Source organism: Vulpes vulpes, chromosome 4 (assembly GCF_048418805.1).
Source record: "Vulpes vulpes isolate BD-2025 chromosome 4, VulVul3, whole genome shotgun sequence".
NCBI lineage: Eukaryota > Metazoa > Chordata > Mammalia > Carnivora > Canidae > Vulpes > Vulpes vulpes.
In genome coordinates, this window is record NC_132783.1 from 132,858,840 (window position 1) to 132,884,941 (window position 26,102).

Genomic DNA, 26,102 nt, shown 5'->3' on the forward strand with positions numbered 1-26,102 from the left:
TTAGGTGAATTAAAGTTTTTATTATTTTTACAACATCATCTAATTCTGGTCTTTTACTTTAATCAGATTAAAATCTGAAAATTTTTATTTTTCAATTGCATTAAATTTATAAAAAATATTCTCCCACATTACATTATAGCATTCATGTTTTATTTCCAGTGATCCAGTGTTTATATAACAAATAAAATCATTTTAATGTCTCTTTTAATGACCTCCTTCAAATACACATTGTCTAAAACCTGTCTAGGTCACAAAATAGGTTGATCCTGCCCCTATGCAGACACTGCTCAACTAGTCCAAATTCAGTATAAATTGATGTTTTCTAGAGTATAAAATTAAGGTTATGGAAACATTTTTCTTCTTTTCCCACTGAGCCGATCTGGGTCAGGTTCTTCATTAAAATTCTTCTTCTGCCTGTTTGCTACGGGACTGTTTGAGCTGCTGCAGCCGCTCGATGGTTTCCAAAATTGTGCGCTCTCCATGTACCTTATTATCTCTTGTGCGGATATTAACAGTGCCACTGGCTTTCTCTTTTTCACCAATAACTAAAACAAAAGGCACAAAGCTTTGTTAGGTGGAAGGATTTTATTGAACATTCGAACAGAAATGATCCTAGGACCTAAAAGCCACCATTGTAGCTTTTGATTCACTGAAATGTTCAAATGAGCTATCAATCAAGCCATGAAAAGACACATAGAAATCTTACTTAAATGCACATTACTAGTCAAAAGAAGCTAATCGAGAAAGGTTACATACTGTAGGATTCCAACTATAGGACACTGCAAAAAAGGCAAAACTCTGGAGACAGTTAAAAAAAAATTCAGTTGCCTGTGGTTAAGAGCAAGTGTTTTCCACGGTGCAGCATAGAGGATTTGGGGGCAGTGAAATAATTCTGTCCAAAACCATATGGTGGACACATGTCATTATATATTTGTCCAAACCCACAATGTACAAAACCCAACAGTGAACACTGATGTAATCTGTGGACTTTGTAAGGATATGTATGCCCATTCGCTGCAGGATGCTGGTAGTGGAAGAGGCTGTGTCGATTTTGGGCAAGAGGTATACAAGATAACTGTCCTTTCTCCTCAGTTTTGCCACAAACTTAAAGTACTCTAAAAAAAAAAATCTATTTAAGAAAAAAATAAAATAAAATTCTCAGGTGACTATGTATAGTTAGGTGACCTATTTAAAAATCTTTTCATTTAAAAGAATATATCCCTTTATAATGCTTCAAACCATAGTACTTACTTAATCCAGCCGTCTTAATAAAAACTTACAATATAAAGGAATAGGAGATAAAAGGAAAGAAGTTTTATTTTGTTTTTTTTTTTTTTAAGGAAAGGAGATTTTTAAACAAGCCTTTAGATTATTCTTTTTCACACCAAAATTTCCCTTTGATATAACAAATGAACAAACTTATTATTTAAGAATCTGGATTAGAGGAACTAAACTGATAACCACAATTTTCTTAAGGTTAAGTCTTAATATTTCAGTGTTTTCATAAGGTTTGGCAGGTTTTCTTTGTTAAGTTTCCTTTCTTACCTAGGATGAAGTTATATTGTGCTAACTGGGCATTTCTGATCTTCTTATTTAACGTGCAGCCCGGATCCAGATCAATGTCCACCATGAATTTAGCATCATGGAATTGTTGCCGTACCTATTTAAACAGATGCAGAATTCTTCAGATCTAAGAACTATATTTTGATCTTAAATTATTTAACATGTGATTTGGGTAGTCATGCAAATATTTTAAACATAATGCTATTAGATATACTGAAACATACATTAACTTGGGACTTGGGATTACATTTTCAAAAATTAAAATGATATGTATTTTGCTCTTGAAGTAAATGTTTCAAAAAATCCTTAAAAATCAGAATTCAGGTATTCAGCTACATTTCATCACCTCTTTACAAAAGAAAATAAATCCTTTTGCAAACATATCTTAAGTTCCCTAAATAGTTGCCAAGGAAACTGCTTATCAGTCTCCATATTAATACATAATGAGGGCTGTCCAGCTGAATACAGGATGTAATGTTTCTGATCTCTCAAATAGTCAGCAAATTGGAAACAAGAATTTAGCCATTGCTGTCATTTGTGTGTGCAACATTTTTAAATAAAATGTTGATAGCACCAACAATGGGCCAAAAGCATCTTAATAGCTTTTTATGTTTCTAGAGAATGAAATATAAACTCCCATATAAAATTATCTTTTAGGGGCACCTGGGTGGCTCAGCGGTTAAGAGTCTGACTTCCGCTCAGGTTGTGATCCTGGAGTCCTGGGATCGAGTTCCACATCAGGCTCACTGCATGGAGCCTGCTTCTCCCTCTGCCTGTGTCTCTGCCTCTCTATCTCTCTGTGTCTCTCATGAATAAATAAAATAAAATCTTTAAAAAATAAAATAATCTTTTAACACTAATTATTTAATAACTTTTTAATATTTTATTTAATAACTTTATGTGATCTAAAAGAACTCTGTAAGAAAAACAAAATAGAACTCTACAATAGTAATTTAAGTAAAAGAAAATAATCAAGTTTAAGAAATACTAAAAGAGAATTTTTTTCTTTCTGAACAGATACTTTTTGATTAAATGAAAGCTTTAATTTTTTTTTTAATAGAGAGCATGCAAGCAGAGGTGGGGGGTTTTAGGGGAGAGGGAGACAGAGAATCTTAAACAGATGCAGGGCTCGATCTCATAAACCTGAGATCACAACATGAATCAAAATCAAGAGTCAGATGCTTAACCTACTGAGTCACCCTGGCAACCTACAAAGAAATCCTCTTAAATCAAAGAGCCAGATAAAATTGAGATTTCTTGAAATAAACTTCCAGGAATCTAAAGTTTGGCAATCTACATTAGAGATTATTCCATGTCTTTTTTTCTCCCCTCAAAGATACCAGTTCCACTTTACCATCTTATGTTTTTGTATATTAAATAGTAAACAATGTTTCAATATTTTTCCTTTTCAAAAAACACTAAATTTTATTAATTGTAAGTTAAACTAGATTAAAATTTTCATCTACCTGACAACCAATTACCTACCACTAATAAAACAAAAAGGTTTGAATAAAACATTTTTATTTAACTAATAGGTTGTTTCGTCGAAGTGATCATTAACCAATTCTACTGGGATTTTTAACTATGCAAATTTCAGAAGGGTTCTTACACAGTTTATTAAGAGTACCAAGATAAGACTGCACTTTCACCTATAACCTATTATAAAGAATAAAGCACTAGTGTTTTAGTTTCTTAACATGGGCCCTTACATGCACGTGAGTCACACTACTCTGGAACTGAGGAAGTGGAATGATAATCACAGGCTATTTAGCACCTCTGGTTTCCTTCCGGTCATTCAGTATCAGTAAGTGCTCCCCGACTGGTGTCCATGCAATATAACCAAAATCCCCATCCCTGTGTAATTCCAAATGCCACCCTGCCACTGATGGAATGAGGGCAAGTCAGTACTGTCTCCAGTTGAGAAATGAGTTATTTAATTACAGACTTTTCTCCTACCATGTGAGCTTTCATAATGCAAAAAAGATAAAGAACAATTAACTATAGAACATAACTGATTTTCATCATCGATAACCAAAACTACTGTGTGCAATAGCAGAAATATAGTATGTCTGAATGGTTTGCTTTCCAGTTGATCTAATGTCCACGAATTTTTTAAAAGACAGTTAAGACCTTAGTGCAATTTATTCTGATGATCTAGAACCATCATGGTTTTAGTGTTACAATATTGTTGCCTGGTATTTAGATTTGTGTTTTAACTAGCCAGTTTATTACTTTTAGCTTGCAATTATGAAACAATGCTTAATTGTAACACAACTTTTAATGATCTGAAATTCCTTAGTAGGGAATTGTCTCTACAACAGAACAGATTGTTGGTCTAGTCTATAAGGTGTGAAGTATGAATAGCTATTTACATATCTGTTAGTAGCTTTTTGATGGGTAGGGCAAAATATGCATATGGCGTTCTGTAAACCTAAAAAAAATTTGTAAATAATTGAAGAAATTTACATTACAAATATGAAGCAAAATTACTCTTCCAAAGAGCTGCTTAAATTGCATTATGCATCTGAAATTACATATCATACTGGGGCATTCACACAATTTCCTCATACTAAACACTAAAATATACAAGAGTATATAAAACACCATCCAAATTATGTCTTCTGATCATGTAACAGAAGAGTCTGAAAGAGGTAATGTAATCTATTCAGAAATAGTAACATTTCTCTATACCACCAGCAGCTTGATCTACCAAGGATACGTTTAGCTTAGGAGATTTGAAAAGCTGAGTGATTCTAAATTGAAAGAAAAGTTGTATTTAAGGATTACCTTTTGGGCATATTCATCACATGTTGGTCCCACTGGAACTACCATTACCTGGCGAGGAGACAGCCAGAAGGGCCTTTCAAAGAAATATCATTATCAGTATATTTTCCTGAAATATGTGAGGGCCACTTTAAAAAACTCCCCTCACCCCCCAATATCCAGGAAAGACTAAAGGGAGCAGATTCTGGAGCAGAAAGGGAACCTTAACTCAGGAAAACTAAGGTTTAATTCGCTAGGCAGATGGCAAAGCACATTGAGGGCAGGGATGATGCCCTGCATGTCAACATATCAGGAAACAGAACCCCATGCACCAGCTGCCAGAGGGGTTAACAAAGAACTACATTTAGTGATTCACTGTTCAACATTATCTTACTAATTATTCTTCATGGAGGACATGGACCAGACCATGCCTTCAGGTATTCAAGATCCATTTTGCAGGATTCAACAAACTGTAACTGATGATAACTAGTGACAGTATTGGATAAAAATGAGTGCTCTCACATCTTTTTTTTTCTTTCCCCAAAGGCAGACTGCCACCTGCAGCGCCTCATTTGATTATGTCTGGAGTCTGCAAGCCTGACTGCCCTGTGTTCTCCTGTTTTCACTTATTAAAAACTGATCATTTGTAATTCCATCTTTGGAGTATTTCATGTGTCAAATCCTCTCTTTGATGCAGATATTAGACTAGTGTTTCTCTTCCTTGCTCCTCTATTTTGAATTGTTTTATTACATTGTACCTGAACTGGCTTTAAACCACCTATCACAGGTTTGACATAGCAATCTGCTGAGGATCGCCCTATTCTCTAGATACCATGTATAAAATTTTTTTCCTATTTGATCTGAAACAGAACTGAAGAGAGATTCTCCAGTTCATTTCTCTGACAAGTATGACAAACTCCCCTTAATGTCCAAACTAACCAAATTACAAATAAAACTGAAATTACTACAATACGAAGATAAAACAGATTTACATTTTACAAAACTTTTGCATCAATACAATTGATACGGCAAACTCTACAAAACGGGTGTTTTATCACCTTGTGTGGCTTTCAGTTGCCTTTACAAATTGTGGGCCCAGACAAAACAGCTTAAAAATAAAATGGAACTTATGTGCTCATACCCTGCCAACAAAAGCATAATCTTGTAGTAACAAGACAAAAAATGTTGATCAGTTTGGATTCTGTACTTCCAATTAAAAATGTAACTGGCTTCCAAAGGATGTCAAAATACCTGCTTATTATAATCAGCAATACTCAACAAGGTAAGCCCAAAGCCTACATTTGTTCACTCAGACAAAAACATCAAAACCATATTAATCCCACAACAAATGTGCTTCTTAGTGTTAACTCCTAATTAGAAAGTATTATATAACATTCAAACAAATGGGAGTTCTGAAATAAAAATAATTACTAATAATTATTCTTAAAGCAAAAATTTCGGTTTCACTTAGGATTCCTTAGTGAACACTTGTCATTAACTAGAAGTGACCAATCAGATCATCTCCTTTTCTACCACAAAACTAAACTGAACAGCAGACATTTCTTCAATTTACATTGTCCAGACAAAAACAATGATAAAAATTACCATTTGCCGCCATAGTTTTCAGTGAGGATAGCAATCATTCTTTCCACTGACCCCAAGATGGCTCTATGAACAATCACTGGCCTTTTCTTATCATCACCATCATGGCTACATAGAAAAAAAATGTTTTAATGTATATATATATATATACACACACACATATATATATCCCTTTATATTCCTCTAAAAACAAAAACAAAATACCCAGAGCAGACAGCAGAAACTCACCTTACAAAAGTAAGATTAAATCTGATGGGCAACTGAAAATCCAACTGGATTGTTGCACACTGGTGGAACCGACCAATTGCATCTTTAATCTGTATGTCAATCTAAGAAGTAAAGACTGAGTTATTTTAAGATGCTGTCTAGATTAAAGCTAACTCAGTGTTATAACAGGACAGGCTTGCTTGCTTGCTTTCTAATTTAAAGTAGGTCTTCTTCACCCCAACATAAAAATCATGTTATTCAAATACACTTTATACTGACCTTTGGGCCATAAAAAGCTCCATCTCCAGGATTTAACTCCCACTTCTCACCAAATTCATTCAGACTGTTTTCAAGTTGCTAAGGATAAAGCAAAATGATTTTTATTTTTGTCATCTGCAACTTCTGTTCCAGCCTAACCTAAGACTAAAAACACTGTGATTAGTTTCATGAGTCCCTAGTCTCTGCATTAGAATTCTGTCCACCTAAACACAGTCACACACAAATCCCTTTTTCTGAGACATAACGGACATACAGCACTGTGTAAATTTAAAAAGTACAGCACGATGGTTTGATTTACATTTACTTAGACTCATCGAACATCCATCATCTCAGACAGACACAATAAAAAGAAAAGAGAGGGCAGCCCGGGTGGCTCAATGGTTTAGCACCTGCCCTGGCCCAGGGCATGATCCTGGAGACCCAGGATCGAGTCCCATGTCAGGCTCCCTGCATGGAGCCTGCTTCTTCCTCGGCCTGTGTCTTTGCCCCCCCCCCCCCCCCATATAAATAAATTAAATATTTTTAAAAAAAGAAGAAGAAAAGAGAGAAGAGAAAAAAAACATGTTCTTCCTGTGATGAGAACCCCCAGGATTTGCTCTCTGATCAACCTTCCTGTGTATACACAGCAGTGTTCGCTACAGTCATCTCGATGTCTAGTATCTGTTCTCATGATTGGAAGTTTTTATCTTTGGACCATCGTTCTCCAATTCTACCCTTTTATAAGTTACAGCTAGAAGACCGAAAAGTTATTTAGCATAACTTAACATAAAATCATACATAAACTAATTTGCTCAAACCCAGGAGCCATTTCCATTTTCTCTTGCTTTTAGCAAGAGAAAGAGGCTTGTGGGGTAGCCCTGGTGGAGCAGCGGTTTGGCGCCGCCTGCAGCCCGGGGTGTGATCCTGGAGACCTGGGATCGAGTCCCACATCGGGCTTCCTGCATGGAGCCCGCTTCTCCCTCTGCCTGTGTCTCTGCCTCTCTCTCGCTCTCTCTGAATGAATAAATAAATAAATCTTTAAAAAAATGAAATAAATAAAGAGGCTTGTGTTGCTTGGAACAAGTTCATTTCAGTCCAATAGTATTCAAGCATGCTGAAAAACACCACTTACTTTCTCAGCTTGATTCCATACTTCAATATCTCCAAGGTATTTTTCTGGTCGAGTAGATAGGTTCAGTTTAAAAGAAAATCCAAATATGCTATATACTGTACGTAGAAAATCCAAACAACCTTTTATTTCATCTTCAATCTTTAAATTAAAAAAAAGAAAAAAAGACAACAGTAACTTTCCTGGACTTTCTTCACAATTCTTTCAAAATATTTTATCCCAGAGTCTCATAATACCTGCTCTATGGCACAGAATATGTGAGCATCATCCTGTTGGAATCTTCGTACCCGCGTGAGTCCCGTGAGTGCTCCTGACAACTCATTCCTATGAAGTACCCCAAAATCGGCTATCCGCAGAGGCAACTCTCGCCAGGATCTTGGCCGATGATCAAACATAAGGCTGAAGAAGAAAATGAAAACACAGATATTTAATTTCACAAGAATAAAACTGCTTTTCTACTTTATGAAAGGCTATACATATAACAACATTTCTCAAATTCTGGACTTCATGTAAGCACTTGCAGAAATAAATAAATTATAATACAACAATACACAACCAAGAGAGAATAAAAACTGATTCCCATGGGTCTCGAGTCAAATCCTTGTGCTCAATACTTCCATTATTTTGAAGGCTGCTTTCAGTGCTCATATTAAAAAAAAAAAAAAAAAAAAAAAACCTTAGTTCCATACTAATCATTTAATATACTGGAAACCAAAGACTGTGCTTTCTTGTCACTCCTAAAACTGCTTCAGTTCTGTCAGTCTGAAGATGCTGCAGCAACTTTAGAGAATCTGGGAAAACTAAGAACAAACCTAGTTGGTTCCCTGACTTACAGCCCAGCTCCCTCAGGGAGACTCCTCTCACCCCTCAACATCGAGGCCCTGCTGCTAGAAGCTGTACAGACCGAGCTAGTGGTGGCCACAGCGCCCTAGTCTTCTCCAGAAGCCTCTCTTCATCTAACTTTCAAGGATAGAAAGTGGAACAGCTGCAAAGTGAGGAAAATCTCCCAAGGAAGTCAATTCATTAGCAGGAAGTTTTAAAAGAACGTTTAAGGAAAAACAAAACAAACCATCTAGAGAACTGCTATGTCCGCATTCAGTCTCCCTGCTTTATATTCCGCCCATTTGCTATTACCCCACTACCATTCTTGAATGTCTACATATCTGAGGATCTAAGTGGGCATGAAAAATGTTATGGTAGTACAATAACATTACATTTAAATATTCTTCTGATTCCATAATTTGTTTTAAATAGAAATTCTTTCAAAGGAGGGAGAGCAACGCAGGACAAATTGCAGCATGGGAAACTTTGATAGAAACTCAAAGCCGCTGAATACCAGTGTCCTGGGCAGTTCATGGGTTTCAGAGCAAACAACTCCTTCTCCACCTCAAAGGAGAACATGTTCTCGCTATAGTGTTGCCAGTGGCCCGAGGTCATCCAGAGTCGGCTATTGTAGATGTTTGGGGTGACCACCTCCTGGAATCCTCGTTTCCTATACTCACTCTGTGAGAAAACAAACATAACAACAGGTAGGAAATAGAAGTTCATACTTCTGGTGGGAATAAAATTTAAAGAGCAATTTTATACTATGTAGTGAAGTTTTCAAGGTGGACATATGCTATAATCTAGAAATTCCACTTGGAGGTATACACCAAAGAAGAAACTCCTGCACCTACACATAAGGAGGCCTATCAAAACAATGCTATTCTAGTACAATTAGTAATATAAGAAAATTAGAAAGTACATCAGTGTCTATCAATAAAGGAATCGGCATAGTATGGTAGTTACAGAATAGAATTAAGTAACAAGTGAAAATAAACAGGATTTTAAAAATATTATGATTTTTGCATTAGGCAGACTGATACCATATGAGACTTCATGTATGTAAATCTGAACTACACAAACACAAATTTAGGGCACATATGTATGAGGTAGATATAAAATAACATGAATCTATGCTAACTTCAAAGAAGAGTTTCTGCTAGGAAAAAGAGGGAAATGGATCAAAAGGGGTTCTAAAAGGGAACTTTTTTCTTTACATGTATTACTTCAATAAAAAAAAAATGTGAAGCAGGGATGCTGGGTGGCTAAGTGTCTGCCTTAAGCTCAGGGTGTGATCTTGGGTCTGGGATTGAGTGCCGCATCAGGCTTTCTGTGAGGAGCCTGCTTCTCCCTCTGCCTGTGTCTCTGCCCCTCTCTCTCTGTGTCCCTCATAAATAAATACAATCTTTAAAAAAAAAATCTGAAGCAAATATAGCCCAACATACATGTATGGTAAAATCAGGTGGTGAGTATGCAGGTGGTGGCAATATTATTCTTTACAAACGTGAGCCTAAAAGACTTCATATAAAGAATTCAAAAAGCAATGTAAAGACTAACTTGATTTTTTGAGGAAAATACAAAGAGTATACAGAGCTCCCATGTAAAGGGTTGCAGGTCCCACTTCAAGGTCACTAGCTTCCCTATTATGTACCCATGTAGTATAAGGACAAAATCATGTATTAAGAGGAAGGATTTTTTGTTTTAAAGTAGGATCCATGCCCAGCATGGAGCCCAATGTAGGGTTCAAACATGACCCTGTTATCAAGACCTGAGCTAAGATCAAGAGTCCAGATGCTTAACTGACTGCGCCACCCAAGTGCCCCAGGGGGAAGGAATTTTTTAAACATTTTATGAAAATTCTCATTTGCATTTTTATTCTTTTAAATGTTTCCTCTCAAATACAAGATTAACTTTCCTTTTGGCGCAACTTATTTAATATAATCAACTTCTATCTTAAATTTACCAAAGAAAATAATGAATATGGTTTACCCTGATGAATTCAATAAGTGTATTATAAATGTATGCTCCCTTCGGCAGGAAAAAGCAACTTCCAGGGCTGAGTTCATGAAAGAAATATAGTTCTTGGTCCTAAGTAAAAGAAAAGCAAAACAATGTTTATATATGCATTGAGTATCAACATAAACTTCAGTGTTCCTGAGTTCAGAATACTACTGTAATAGCTCATATTTTAATGTGTGTCATTCCTGAATCAAAAAAAATACTGTCAACATTTCTGGTGTACAATTCAATAGCATAGAATTGCAGTGGATTTACAACTTTGCACAAATATGTTCTCTGACTGTTACATTCCTGAATCCAGTCAAGTTTACCCAAGAATGACCTGGAGCAGCGGTCTTAGTTCTTTTCGACTATCTACAGTGGGACCTGTCATAGTAGTTTTAATTCCTCAAAGATCTAAGATATGAGTATAATTTTTTTCTTTTTTTAAAGTAGGAACTGCAGAGACCAGGAAAATAACAATGATAATGGAAGAGAAGATGTAGATGAAGTTGCCTGACTTTGGGTCTTGGCAAAAAGCATGCCCTTACCTTCTTGCCTACCACTACCCCACAAAAGCCCAGAATCCTCACAGAGGGGCCCCACCAACTGTTGATACTTCCTTACCACTGGAATTTATCTCAAGCCATCAAGAGACAAGAGTAGTTGATGGCACAGAGTAAACTCAATTTTAGAAAGGTATATTTTTATAAAACCTAATTTCCAGCTTAGAAAACAGAGGGGTGGGGATTCCTGGGTGGCTCAGCGGTTTAGCGCCTGCCTTTGGCCTGGGGCGCGATCCTGGGGTACAGGGATCGAGTCCCGCGTCAGGCTCCAGGCATGGAGCCTGCTTCTCCCTCTGCCTGTGTCTCTGACTCACACTCTCTCTCTCTCTCTCTCTGTCTATCATGAATAAATAAATAAAATCTTAAAAAAAAAAAAAGAAAAAAAGAAAACACTGAAGGGTAGTGAGATAAAGTGACACCACAGTATCCATTGGTGACTTGCTATGTCATCTGGGGCAATAAATAAGATTAATTTTAGGGGAAATCAGTTTCTACATCTTTAAAATAAGTCAGTGAGACCAGGAAATTTCCAAAATAACTCCCAGCTCTATAAAACACTACTATGCTTCTTTTATAGAAAACTAGGTAATCAGTATTTGTTCTTAATATAAGTAGTTAAAAGGAGTACTAGTGTGGTACCAAGCACATCCTAGAAAGATAATGTGGACAGTAAACAGTAAGACAGCAGTAAGCTAATCAGTAAGTGATTTATGGTTATATAGCATACAGCACAATAACTACTGGAAAGTTACCTCATCTTTTTAAAAGGAAATCCTAGTACTTAATACAACTAAGATGCAAATGAACATAAAATTCAGTCTAGAAACATTATTATTCTCTAAACATACTCTCCCAATTTTCCTATGATCTCGGTTTTTAGCTTCCTCTTGGAATTTCTCCCATTCTTTCAACATTTTAGGATCTGGGAATGAAATGCCATAAATTCTCTGAAGAGTCTCCATATCTGCTTTGCCTTCCCAGTATGTGGAAGAATTCTGAAAACAAAGATGAACCATGAAACAATATTCAAATTTGTTAATACCTCACTTATTTTGAATTAGATGTTATTTCTTATAGTGGCCTATGAGTCAAATTCATAGTAGTCCTTATGATAAGAAAAATGGTGTAAAAGTGCACACTTACTATACATCTCACAGTTGCTCTGAGGCTGGGCTAGACTACAAAGCTGGCCATTTAATTCCCTCAAAAATACCTCCCTATCAATTCCCTACCAAACCACAACTCCACAAACATGAGATGCAAGGGTACGTCCCACAAGATTAAGTAAAAGTGGAAAATAAACCAACAAAAAATATCTTGAAATTACTCTATTCTTTTACTTTAAAGTGCATTTGAATGTTCAGTCATAAAAATCCAGCAAAACCTGGCAGGACTAGTTTGGTTAAAAAGCATAAATGAAGTAATTATTACTTTAGACAAACAAAGGGCAAAAGCACATACTAATCGTAAGTTTCAAAGCTCTTAGACCATGACTGTGTAATTTTTGTGAATCCCCTAAAGTTCCATCACCATGAGCCACTTCATGGGCTCTGGTGATGAATGGTAAGTCAAGTCACTGCTTCGGATTTTCAGCTAAAAAAGACTAGGGACATGAAGCAATTTTTAATAAAAGTTTAATAAAAATCCCATAATCCATCTTTACACTTGCAACAGAAAAATAGGCAGAAAGAGAAACTAAGAGGAAGTTTAAACATATACCTATACTAGATATATACATTCATATCGTTTTTAAAGTTACATTGCTTACTTTGTGTATTTTCAAAGTCTTAATTTTGCCAGTGTGTCTGACATGAGGACCCCGACAGAGATCTATCAAGGGGCCACACCTAGAGATAAAATGAAAGCAATTTTAACAAAGACTTAAAATGACATATACAGCAGCTAGTTACATTTAATGAGATTTGACATGCTCACCTATAGACTGTGGTAGTTGGAGTATTCACTTTTTCGTTCAGTATCCGGCATTTGAACTTATTGTACTAAAAATATGAAAAATTATTTTTTAAAAAAACCTTCCTTTAACTTCTATCTTTAAATATTAAAGCTAAAATGACTCAAAATATATCTTATCGAAGCATTGTAGGAAAATAAATATGTCAATACCTCATGTTTCAAAAACAGTTACATTTTTCTAAAGAAAAGAACAGGCTTCAAATTAATTCACTAAAACCCCTGACAACTTCAAGTAACATTACAGAGTGATACCGAGGTGGAGGCCATTATGTTGAGACAACTTAACTTACCTTAAACATTTCTAGTAAGGTTTCTTTCTTTACTTCCAATCTTTCAAAAGCCTGTTTTTCCTTAATGATTTTTTTACATAAAGCTTCCAAAGAAGAAAAATCATTACTGGACACACCCCTGAAGGAAAAGGAAGTAAATTTAATCTCTTTCCACTCTATTCTACTCACATAGTAGCTTGGAGGACTATTTCTTTAAAAAAAAAATGAAAAGTTTTAATATAAAGAAATAGTCCCTTGAATCATATGTTCAAATTTTATTATTTTTTATTTTTAAAGATTTATTCATGAGAGCTACAGAGAGAGAGAGAGGCAGAAACACAGGCAGAGGGAGAAACAGATTCCATGCAGAAAGCCCAATGAAGGACTCGATCCCGGGACTTCAGGTTCATGCCCTGCCTGGGCTGAAGGGCATGATCAGACGCTCAACCACTGAGCCACCAAGGGTCCCATATGTTCAAATTTTAAACTAGATATTATTATTTTTATATTTTATATTTTCAGTGACTTCTATTTTGGTCATCATAGACACTGTTCTCACTGGTGAACCATCCCTCCACCTCTATGATTGGCTTCATTTTACTTCCTGACATTATCTTAGGGCTCTACCTGATCAATCTACAACAGAGCTCTCATAAGTTACCAGCACTTCATAAGTTACTACAACACTTCAACTTTTGATAGTGGAAATACTTGGTGACTAGCAATAAATTTGATATTCTTTCCTTATTGAGAACTCTTTAAAAATAATGGACTCTTAATAATTCAGAACTTTTCTTTATTCAGTTACATAACTTACCCTTCTTCAAGGTACATGTCATAATAGAATCCATTTTCTATTGGTGGACCATAACACAAACATCCACCATAGACTCTTTCCATAGCTTCACCCATTATGTGAGCACTTGAATGCCAATATACCTGAAAAAAATGGGATGGTCTAAACATATATGCTATAAATTAATATGGCTATCTTGAAAAAGATATATAAAATTTACTATAAATAAGCCCAAGACATGAAAAATCTAAATTTATAAATATATAAACTTCGGTGTGATTCTATGCAGAGCCAAAATAATTTAAGTTTTAACCACTAAGTTGTTTATGTACTTTAGAGATCATCTGGTTTGTTTCCAAACTAATTAAATTCAAATAAGCATCATTAATTAAAAGGGATGGATTCTGTACCCTGAAAACAACTGCCACTCACAATGTAACTTAGTGACTGTAATGAGCTAGAATCTTTTGAGTCAATGTGCCTATATATCCCACATCCTGTGTGCTCTGCTGTGGCCACTACCGAGCCATGGAACATTACTTAAGAATTACATTCTCTTTTTCCTTATCAGCCTCAAACAACTAAGTTGCTGTAACTTGTCCCACAATTCATTTATAAAACATAAGAACAAATATATGGACACTGAAATCTAATGGCAGTACAGCTGACCCTTGAACATTGCAGGGATTACTGATGCTGACCTTCTGTGCAGTCAAAAATCTTAGTGTAACTTAATGATTCTCTAAAGACCCAACTACTAATAGCCTACTGTTGACCAAAAGCCTTATGGAGAACATAGTCAATTGACATACGTTTTGTATACTATATACTGTATTCTTCTTACAATAAAGTAGGCTAGAAAAAAAAATTAAGAAAATCATATGGGGGGAAAAATGGAAAAAAAGAAAATAATATGAGAAATATATCTACTTTATAAAAAAATAGTTATATTTATTCATAGAAAAAAATCCATATATTTGTAGACTTGCACAGTTCAAACCCATATCATTCAGGGGTCATCTATACTTGGTTTTTAAGGTTGTCAGATGAGTTAGAATATATCCAAAGTTATATTTTTAAAATCTGTAAGGTATTAAACGGATTTTTTAAGTTTTCATTAAAACTTAAGGAATGTAGAATACATTTGAAAACCAGTGATACACATAGTAAACTACGATAATAAAACAAAAGATTTTATTTTTCTTTATACGGTATACTTTCATGGAGAAATTAGAAGAAAACCTTGACATCAAATGCAGGCTGACTTTCATAGTGTTTTCAGCAGATTTGCATTTTAAGATGAGGGAAATAGGGAAATTAATGGTCTAATAGGGAGAGTAGTTTAAAGAAATGTTCCATTTTATTTGTATAATCTACAGATCTTGCTTAAGTATTGACTGACAGGGTAGAAAATCAATGTTTACTTGCTTTACCAATTTTTAATAAAAGTTTAATAAAAATCCCAGAAATTTTTTCTCTCTGAAATATCCAGTAATGAAAATAAATTTATTCAAGTTCACTTCTTAAATACACAAGGCAAGCTCTCTTATGCTGCTCCCTAAAATGAAAAATGAAATGACAATGAGACACCAATAAACTCTATACCCACTAACAGTGGGAGCAGGAACAAACTGAAAACGTGAACCTTTATCTTGAAATTCAGGGACTACTGAATAAAAACTTACTGCTTGAGCTTCCTCATCCTCAAATTTGAGAAGCGCCAAGGTACAATCTTCCTCCAGAGGACGGTCTAGGTCCCAAACAACTTGATTCACTTTAGCAATAACTGTGTTGTCAGCTAGGCCTTGACTTAAAAAATATGCACACAAGCATATATTTAAACAAAAGAATGTAAAAGAGAATCTTCTGTAGTACAACACTTAATCTGAGAACAAGAATAGGAAAATAAACACTATATTTATTCTATCTCAATACTACATATATTACATACACATATATATATATAATAGATTTCTGAAATAAAAATGGAAAAACCAACAAACCCCCAGTATGCACCAAGTAGAGGATCCCAAAAATCCAGAATACTATTATTTCACACTTAATGCCTTATTCAAGCAGACACAATTGTGATAAACAATTTTCAGCGGTTTGATTAATCTTTTCATTTCTCCAAAAAACATTTTCCACAAAGCCAAGCTATGAAGACTCCAAAAAAGAAAAAGAAGGGGCACTGAGTAACTCCTTTGCCCTTCCTCCTACTTGAAATCTGTAATGGATCTTTCCTCTGAGGTAATAAATTCTGTAAATGACCAAAATGGTATGATTTATAACAAGCATATAGGTAAAACAAAGGATTATTCAATAAAGCTTGTTTATAATATGGATTTTAAAAGTCATCTACACACACAGCACAGAGTATACAGTATGAACATCACCAAATGATTAAGACCACACTACCAGACCACACCAAGTGTAAGAGCCATAGGAATTCTGAGGACTGCAAAGCAAGCAAAGTCAGATTAGTCTGGTCAGGCTTTGAGGATAAAGTAATGAGGGGCTGAAGGATCAGAAGACCTGGAAAGGGAGAAAAGGAGAGGAGATGGCACTGCAGACGGGGGAGATGGGAGTTAAGAAAAGTTCAGGAAGCTGTGTAGCTAGAGAACTGAGTAAGATTAATTAGATTACAGGTCTAAATGTGTAGCTAGAGAAGTGACAGTCTGTAATAGCCTACCCACTCAACCAAACCGGACAACACTCTACACTATGAAGGGAAAGTTTACAGTCTTTATACTAAATAAATCTACCACCAGAAGGTTTCAGCTAACTAAACATGCAGTGTTGGGTGGTTCCCTTCTTACTCAGTGTAAGTACAACCAAGAATATACAACCTCCCCTACTTGAGGATCAGGACAGAACTATCAGAAGACAAACCATAAATTCTTATCTCATTTTTAAATTCACTGAACTTCCCACAGATTACATCCATTGTTTTCTTTCCTTCTGAAACAGTCATATAAAGCCAATACAATGAAAAAAAAAAATACACATTTCGTAGGATATATATGGATTTGGCAGAGAGAAATATATTTTATCATATTAGTGTAAAGTTTTCAAAAAATTAAAGAATTGACCAAAAGGGGACTAATATTCTCTATATTCTTTGGGAAGAAAACAGCTATTACCTCAGGGTCCAAAATGATGCCTTAAGACACTAAAAGCAGAGTTCCTTTGAAAATGTAGATATTACTGTATTATCTACAGAATGTGCAGATATACAGACCACATTAGATCACTTGAATTTTCTAAAGAAGGGATAAAGTAATCTAAACTTTCAGATTTAAGACAAAACTTCAAAGAAAAACCTTTTGAAGCAAATGGAGCACGCCTTCTTTTTTCTTCCCTTTTATAGTCACAACTCATCATCCAAACCTTTCAACAGTTTGTTACTCATGCTATAATTCTTCACCCAACAGCAAGAACTTTTCTGGGGCTTTTGTAAAAATGTCATAAGCAACCCCACTTGGAGATCAATGCCTTATGCAAAATTTTGCAGTTTTCAAAAAAATATTTTCTAATTGGTTATTTACTGAATTACAATGTAATCTGGAGGACAATACTGAAGAATGTAGAAAAGAAGTTCTGAACTAAGAGGAGCCTGAATTTCAATACCAACACAGCTACCATCTCGGCGTGTAACAATGGAAGGATATCTTAATCAAAATACCCTTCCAAGTTACCTCTAAAATGAAAGGCTGAACGTCTATTTGGAGGTCTATCCAGTTATTTATAACCTCACATGGAAAAATGCTTGATATTACAATTTTCTTCTTACTTCCTTTGAAGTAAGGTGGGAGTACTTTAGGTAGAAAATATGCTCAAATTAACTGAAACATATTATTTTCCTTGTAAAAATACTAACCAGTGTCATGGCACAATAAAGATTCACGGCTCAAAAAAAAAAAAAAAAAAAAAAAAAGATTCACGGCTCATACGCCAACTGCTTCTACACTCACCAGCTGCAGAGTGGGCTTACTGCTAATCAGCCGGGTTGGTTCCCAAACCTTTTTATGTACTTGTTCTTTAGGTCTTATGTTCAACAACATGAAACTGATGATAATCAACCACTTTTGACAATCACATGGTGACTGCAGGTGGTTCAATTCAACACAGAATGAAATAATGAAAAATGAATAGAAATAATTACATATATATATATGGTGAAGGATATAATGAATATATCTATTTTTACATATTTTAAGTTGAAATATTTAAGACAGAAGTTGGCAACTTTTTTCTGTAAGGGGCTTATTAATATTTCAGACTGGGTCACAAATGATCCCTGTCACACCTCACACCTTAGTTTTATTTTTTTTCAAATCATTTAAGAGCCATGCTTAATCTTGGGCTATACAAAACTAGGCTATGACCCACAGTTTGCCAATATCTGGTATTAGATATGTGCATCAATTTACGCTTTCCCATCTTTATCATTTCCTATAAACAACTATTGATTCCAATCATATCAGATGACTCTACCTCAAAATATGCATCTAATTCTCAGTTATTTCTTCCCAACCCAATACAAGTTTTAAGATCAGACATGGTGATTCTTTGGATTTATAAAAATAGTACATTATTTTCATGTGTCATATATTAGCTTTTTAACTTTCCCATGTGATATTTCTACCTTCATTTTTAACATCAAAACAGCCAAGTAAAAATAGGTAAAACACACGGTCTACTTGGTTTTGCGGTATTTATGATCAAGTAGAAGAACTAATAATATAAGATCCTTTGTAAGATTAAGACCACAGTGGACTAAGAAATTAATTTTGAATCTTGAGTATAAGCTCCACATCATTTTGATTCTCTTAAATCCCAAATAATATAAACATTAAAAATACCAACAGTAACATAAAAATATCATGAAGATAAAACTTGACAATACCAAAAAAGTTTAGTTACAAACAGAAGGTCAAGACAGGTATAGCTTATACCTTATTCCACAAGCAATCTGATATGGTGTAGTTTTCCAGGATTCTGCATTGACCTGTTTACCATCAGGCAGAGTGACTTTAATTGGTTTACTGTCTTTTTCTGCCCTTTCTGCCAGAATAGAATCGTGTTCTGCTTTTAGTTTATTATACATCTCAAGACGTGTGTTAATATATTCGGGCCAAGGATTCAACTGCAAGACAACAAATGAAGAAATAAATGATCAGTAAATACTTGTTTTCTTTTAGAAAAAGTAAAGAAATAATAAAAACAGACGATACAAAAATTATAATTACTAATTCAACATGGTAAATGGATTGCCCAAATCATTAAGCACTGGCTTAATCCTGTCTTAAATTAAGGTTAGAAAAGGAATTAAATGTGGTCTTCTTACAATTTTTACTGTAATACTTTTTTAAAAATAGAAAAATAAAAAAAATAGAAAGATATAAGTAACAATAGACATGTGGGCTATTAATATCTTAAATGGACAACTATTATTACCATTTGCTATTTGCATTAAGGTGATTTTTTTCCTTTTACAATGTTCTCTGAAGGTCTTTTCTAACTAAGTGACACATAGCTATGAACAATACTGGAAATAAAATGGCTTTTCCATTTTGTTTCAATTTTTTTTTTTAAAGATTGTAAAAGAGAGACAGAGAGAAAGAGAGAGAGAGGCAGAGACACGCAGAGGAAGAAGCAGGCCCCACGCAGGGAGTCCAATATGGGACTTGATCCTGGGACTCTAGGACCACACCTTGGGCAAAAGGCAGACGCTCAACCACTGAGCCACCCAGGTGTCCCACCATTTTGTTTCAATCTTGTTCAAGGGATGATCAATTGATGCAGCTAATTAGACTACACATCCACTTAAAATTCTTAACCAACTATCAATTTATTTGACTTAAGGGCTTCCATTCAAGGCAAGTGCTTGTCAAATTCAGAGAATAATACCCACACGTTGCCCTTATAAAGGAGGTAAGAGAAGTAGATAAGCGATGGGAGCAGAGAGGGGGAGGAAAGGTCTTGGACATCTCGTTGCAAATTTTCCAGACAGATCATTTAAGACATATAAAACCATGTTTTGTACTTAAAATACTCTATGCAGAAGGGTACTTTAATTGCACCTTTTCTTTCCTCTTTGCAGGCTAATTTTGAAGCTGTGATGGAGTAACATGTACCACTGTATCCAAAAGCATGAAAAACATGAGGAAACATGCATTTTTCTATTTACCTGCAAATTTTAAAATTCACAATCAACGATTTCCCCCGTAATTACAGTGGACTATAATGGACAAAAACTAAGAGAAATGGTTAGGTAGGGCTCTAAGCAACACTTAGTAGTTCTTGATCACCTACAAACTGACCCTTCCTTCAGTAAATGACAGCACTACACATTTAGCAACGCAGCATTAACAGGAGCAGCTCTGTAAAGCCGGTTTACTGTGCTACAGTACACTTCTACAAAGTCTGCTCCCTTGTGCTTCTCCATCCTGGTAGTCTTCTAAGGAGTCTCTAATAAAATGCAATGACTAAAGCAAAAACTGAAGCCTGGTTCACAGCAGTTCAACTTCAAAAATAAAGTGGGAAGACAAGTTTAACTGCCTCCTGAAGCAGACTACCCAGAAACCAGGTTGATTCTGGGCTGACTTTTGAAATGCCAGCTCCTCTTAGTGTGAGCTGGGGGGAACTGTAAGCATTTCTTTACAACTGAGAGGCCTCAGATCTCGCTCAAAACCAAATGCTAGTAGCAAGTCCTCATGGAAACACTGAGACAGGTCAAATAATTGGGCCTTCTTTAGTTTTTGGTGCATTCAATGTAAACTTAAACATCAAGTCTCTACCTCCTAATATCTCCCTGAATCAAATGATCGGGCAGCTGGCGTCCAATCTTGCAATTGAGTAATTACCAATCCCTTCCTTCCAACACTTTTTCTCTGATTTTCATATCTAACTCCAGATTATTTTGCAATCATACTTCAATGTTGTTTTCCTTTTCCAATAATAAATAGCTGCAGATCTTTTCCCCCCTAAGACTTTCCTAATTCTTCTCCCTGAATGTTCCATCTTGTGCCATGTAAATCATTACAACCTTATACAGAGTAAGTCTGAGACAGTTCCCGCCACCTGTCAATCTTTGGTAACAGGGCTCTAAAACATTCACCTCTGCTCGACCTCCATCTCCAGATCCTTCCTTGTTCTTCTTCTTGCCTCCTTCCTTTCGCTTTTCCTCCCCAGCACCAACCTACATAAGCAAAGGAGAAATAAGATTTTATATTTTACTCTAATTCGACACTCCTTCATGCTGCACCCAAAAAAGTTCTGAGGATATTATTTTAGCATGTATTTCAAAAAAAGGGGGGTAAATCTGATTTTGAAAGGCTAAAAATTTTCACCACTGCAATAAAGACAAATCTTAAAAAATAAGACAGGAGTTTCTTGATAATGTTCCAGTCCTTGAATTTCATTTGTTAGACCTTAGGAAAGACGCAAACATAAGACCCAAACCCTACAGTGTGCAGATTTAATTTCTCCAGGGAAACTGAGGCATACACATGTGAGAAGCTCCCAGAGGAAGAAAGAACACAGCTGCAGCACTATGATTAGATGTCAAATAAGTTAGGACAACTGACTTTAAAAGATGACAATTTCAACAGGCTGGATTTTGAGAATGGAGAACTGTTAAAAAATATTGAAAATGAGAAAAAAATGAGAGACAATGATAAAACCTTAGGCTGACTAAAACAGACTGAAATCATGTCAGTTAAGACTAACCAGGGCTCAGACAACCAAGCATCTAAGGCTATGGGGTTACCATAAGGAATGTAGACTTTACTTATTAGTACATGAAGCCATAGAAAGTTTTAAAGTACTAAGTCCTGTGCAAAAAGGCAACCAGTATAGTTGGCCTATACTGGTGGTTGTCAACCGGAAGAAATTTTGCCCCCTAGCGGGTACCTGGCAATATCAGCTAACATTGTCACAACTGGGGAGTGCAGCAACTGGCACATAGTGGGTAGAGATGGGGGAGGTTATTAAACATTCCACAGTGCACAGGTCAGCCTCCCCAAAGAATTATCCAGTCCACAAGGTCAAGAAACCCTGAAATGCATTATGGGACACTGTGAAGGTATCTTTGCAGAAATTAATTCCTTACTTCCCTGCTCTGACAGATTCATCCTAAAGCAAACTGCACTACAAAAGTTTTACAACTTACAAAGCTTCCCCACAATCAATCATATCTGGTTCTCGACAGCCCTGTGAGATTGGCATTATCATTTCCATCTTACACACACTATTAAACTGGAAAAACCTAGATAATTTTTCTAGGTTCACACATTAAGTCACGGGAATGATACCCATCCAGGTGCTGACAGTGGTCCACTCCAAGGAGGGAAGTTATCATCAGCAGTGAAGGAGTTTTGGGGGGAGAACTGGGAGCAAGGGGGGACTTTATTATAGTCTCCTATATGTTTGTGGTCTTTGATTTCTTTCAGTTTTATTGAGATCTTTTCCTACAGAATACAATTCACCTGTATCAAGTATATAATTCAATGGTTTTTAATGTATTCATTAAACCATCACCAAGGTCAATCTTAAAACACTTTCATCACCTCAACAGGAAACACTGTACCCATTAGCAGTGGCTCCATTTTCCCTTTTCCCTAGGACCTGGAAATCAGTAATCTACTTTGTTTCTACGTATTTGCCTATTCTGGGCTTTCATTTAAAGAGAGGCATGCAGTATATGGTCTTTTGTGACTGGTTTCTTTCACTTAGCATGATTTCAAGATCATTCATGTTACATACATCAGTACTTCACTATTTTTTATTGCCAAATAATATTCCATTATTTATTTACCCATATAACCATTGGGCATTTTGAAATGTAATACTTATATTAATTTTTAAAATAAACTAAATTAAAAATATATGACTTCTAATTTCAAGCTGAACTAAAACTTCTCCCACTCAGGGATTCTGGATTTCATAAACTTTTCAGGTTCATTTATAGCCAATAGATAAATAATGAACATAACTAAAGCCTATACTAAACAATAAAGTTATAGGGTTACAAGATCCTCTATATGCCAATGCTCTACTATAAAAATAATGTATCTAGTAAATTATCCCTGGTAAGAGGAGGGATAAAATTGCAGGTGTATGCAGGCTTATTTATTTTTTTTTGTGCACGTCTAACTGGAAAAAGAATGATACTTGTTTTTCTGATTACATACTTTTGGTTTTGGTCATATATGAGTATTTGCCAAACCAACAGGGATAGAGGAAAAGGGAGAAAATTAACAGAAAGATTTTGTGTTCTAAATACCTTTTTTTTTTTTTTTACAAATGAGAGTACAGGCCCAAAGAAGGTAATATATTTTGCTTATTTGTATACAGCTAGTAAGGAGTAGAGCCACGACATTAAAACAGGTTTCTCTAGAACCCTGAGGTCCATTCCGTCTTTACTACAACAATTAGGAAAACGTTGGGTGACTGTTCTCTATTTCCAATTAAAACAGAACAAAAAATGTGAGTTTATACATTATGCATTTACGTAAAAGCGCCCTAAAATTTCAATCCAAAAGTTAGAACACAGTTGGGATTGTGAAGGGAAGCTCCAGAATTACCTTCCTCGCGATATTTAGGAGTTGAAGGTAAAGTACCAAAAGTACCTACAGTGTAGTTTAATTAAATTCAACCCCAGAGACTGGCACAGCTGTGAGAGGTATGTCCTGGAAGTCATGTAGTTTGATGGAGTTATCTGTCCCGGACTCATTTCCACGCAGGTGACAGGACGCAGGACAGCACTGGAGCTATGAGTATTGGTTACAGAAAATTGGGTTTGAGCAAGCTACTTGCTCTTTGCCTATTTCTTCATCTGTATAATGAGGACAATAACAGAACCTAGTTCAATTGTAAGGACTGAAAAAGTTGAATTAATGCATGTAGTGCATAATATGAGGTATTGTATAATTACTGTTACAGAAAGGAGAAATTATGTATTTATTTGATAGCTTTACATCACCTCCAGTTAAGAATGGCATAACATATTTGTGGACATGGAAAATTGTTGAATACAGACTATTAAGCAAAAAAAAAAAAAAAAAGTAAACAAGTTACAAAACAATAAAGATATCATTTTTAAGTGGAAAAAATATAAACGGGGAAAACTATGCCCTTAAATTTGATTTATACAGTTTACAATGTGCACATTTGCATTTCCCCCCACTCTATTCCTGACTTAGAGGACATCTTCATTTTACTGATGAGAAAATTGTAGCTTCTATGTGACTTATCCTTTCAGAGAGTTAGGGCTGAGGCTCTTTAGCCTAAGATATCGCCACTTCTCACTTGGACTGCTGCAACAGCCTCCTCTGCTTGTGGCCTCACCTCTTTCCAACACACCTTCCATCCCATGCCAGAATAATCCTTATTTATTTTTTTAAAAGATTTTATTTATTTATTCATGAGAGACAGAGGGAGAAGCAGGCTCCATGCAGGAACCTGATTGGGACTCGATCCCTGGACCTGGGATCACGTCCTGACCCGAAGGCAGATGCTCGACTGCTGAGCCACCCAGGTGTCCCCAGAATCTTTAAAACTACAATCCACATCGAACATTTCCCTGCTTAAAAACTTTCACCTGTAGAATACAATTTCAAGTATCTCAAGTCCTTCTGAGAGCTGTAGCTCCCCCTTCGGGCTCATCCCTTGCAAGCAACCTCACAGGCACTTCTGGGTGTGCCTTTTCACGGCCCTTGCTACCTTTTTTACCTGGGGAGCACTGCCCTGCCTGGTTTACCTGGTGAACTTAGACTCCTATAATTTCCAAATGAACTCAAACGAGCCCTTCCCAAGCAGAGTTAGGCGCTCCCTCTTTTCAGTAATCCGAGCCGATCACGCTGCACAATGACTGTTTTCCTGCCTCACACACCTCTATGTCAGCCACTAGGTCCTTTTCACCTTCCCAGCTTCATCTTCCAGCAGAATGAATACATGATGTTTGTTGATCATAATTTAAAAAAAAAAAAAAGTCATCCTGGTGGGTGTTGACAGTGACCTGGGGGTTGTTCCTAAGGGATGGAGGACACCAAAGGGAAAGCTCAAAGATGAAACGATCAGCATGTGTGAATGTGATAAGGCACATCTACAGCACCAGGAAGGGAAGTGTGTAATCTCTCTAAGGTTTGTCACCTGGGGTCACCCGGCCGCCACCGCTTATTATAAACCACCCAAACGTGGGCTAAGTTGGGTCAGATCTCAAGGACTCGGTTTTCCCTTCCTTAAACTGAAGCCCTTTATCCATCCCTACAGGGCTTTAGGATTAAATGAGGTTTTGCAATGTTCTTCTCGTCTAAGGTGGAATCAAAAACATTACGCTGGGAATCCCGAGTCCTAGATTCCAATTCTGTCTCGGCTTCTAATTAGGCGTCCGGCTGCAAGCTAGTCTGTCACTCAGGGTCTCAGTTTCTTCTTCTGCAAAAAGGGGATGGACCTAGAGACGGACCTGCAAGGTCCTGCCCCACTTTATAAATGGACGATCGTTCCCCCCAAAGAGGCTCTGACTCGCCCAGGGGCTCCACCATCCCCCTGGGGTCCCTCGGCCCCCCACGCCCGGGCCGCTTCCTCCTTCCCGCCTAGCCGGGCACCACGGACACGGAGCAGAGCCCCAGCTGGCCTCCGGGCTCCTCTCAGTTCGCTCACCGGCTTCTCCTCGACCCCCATCTCCCCTGCAGGGCTTCTGTCCTTCTCCTGGGACATCAACACACCACGAACCGAAGACGCAACCCCGAAGCGACGCCCTGGACGAGAGGAGAGCCGAGGCCGCTCAGAGCCAAGCGGAGGCTCCGGGAACACTGCGCTTGCGCCACGTGGCCCGGAAGGGACCCGCTGATGCAATCGGAAGGCGCCCAAGCCCCGCCTCCCGATCCAGGGGCAGCCAATCGACGACGGGGGAAGGCGGGTCCTTCCGTCTGTAAACCAATGGAAAACCATGTTGCGTGACAGTCCTTTAGGAAACCGGAGCGGAGGTCTGGGAAAGGGATCTGCGGCGCTGAAGTCCCTGCGGAGGCGGGTTTAACCCGTCCTGAGCCTAGAAGTCCTCAATGCGCGTGCGCGTCTTCCACGCCGTGAGTCAGGGACCTCTGCAGCCACCGTAGCGCCTGGGCGGGGCTTGCTCCGAGCCCCTGGGA

The 26,102-nt window shown here is 36.8% G+C and overlaps 1 protein-coding gene across 1 annotated transcript; it reads right to left on the reverse strand.

Annotated features, from left to right (window-relative positions):
• On the reverse strand, positions 1-26,102 carry TARS1 (threonyl-tRNA synthetase 1). The gene is made up of 19 exons (XM_025984089.2): positions 25,615-26,102; positions 21,071-21,151; positions 18,906-19,096; positions 15,633-15,756; positions 13,969-14,090; positions 13,173-13,290; positions 12,844-12,908; positions 12,677-12,755; positions 11,757-11,903; positions 10,334-10,432; positions 8,859-9,025; positions 7,759-7,921; positions 7,526-7,663; positions 6,415-6,492; positions 6,157-6,257; positions 5,932-6,036; positions 4,351-4,423; positions 1,546-1,660; positions 1-545 (listed from the first exon to the last, which is right to left on the reverse strand). The coding sequence occupies exons 1-19, from the start codon at positions 25,903-25,905 to the stop codon at positions 397-399; spliced, it is 2,406 nt and encodes an 801-aa protein (XP_025839874.2). The 5' UTR covers positions 25,906-26,102; the 3' UTR covers positions 1-396.

Bases quoted from the DNA above. Each gene is read 5' to 3' on its own strand.
- TARS1 (XM_025984089.2), bottom strand. From the start codon at position 25,905: ATGGTTTTCCATTGGTTTACAGACGGAAGGACCCGCCTTCCCCCGTCG. The intron at 12,909-13,172 runs GTAAGTTAAGTT...TCATATTTTTAG, and splicing joins CCTTACTAGAAATGTTTAAG to TACAATAAGTTCAAATGCCG. The intron at 6,037-6,156 runs GTGAGTTTCTGC...TTTTCTATGTAG, and splicing joins TTTAATCTTACTTTTGTAAG to CCATGATGGTGATGATAAGA.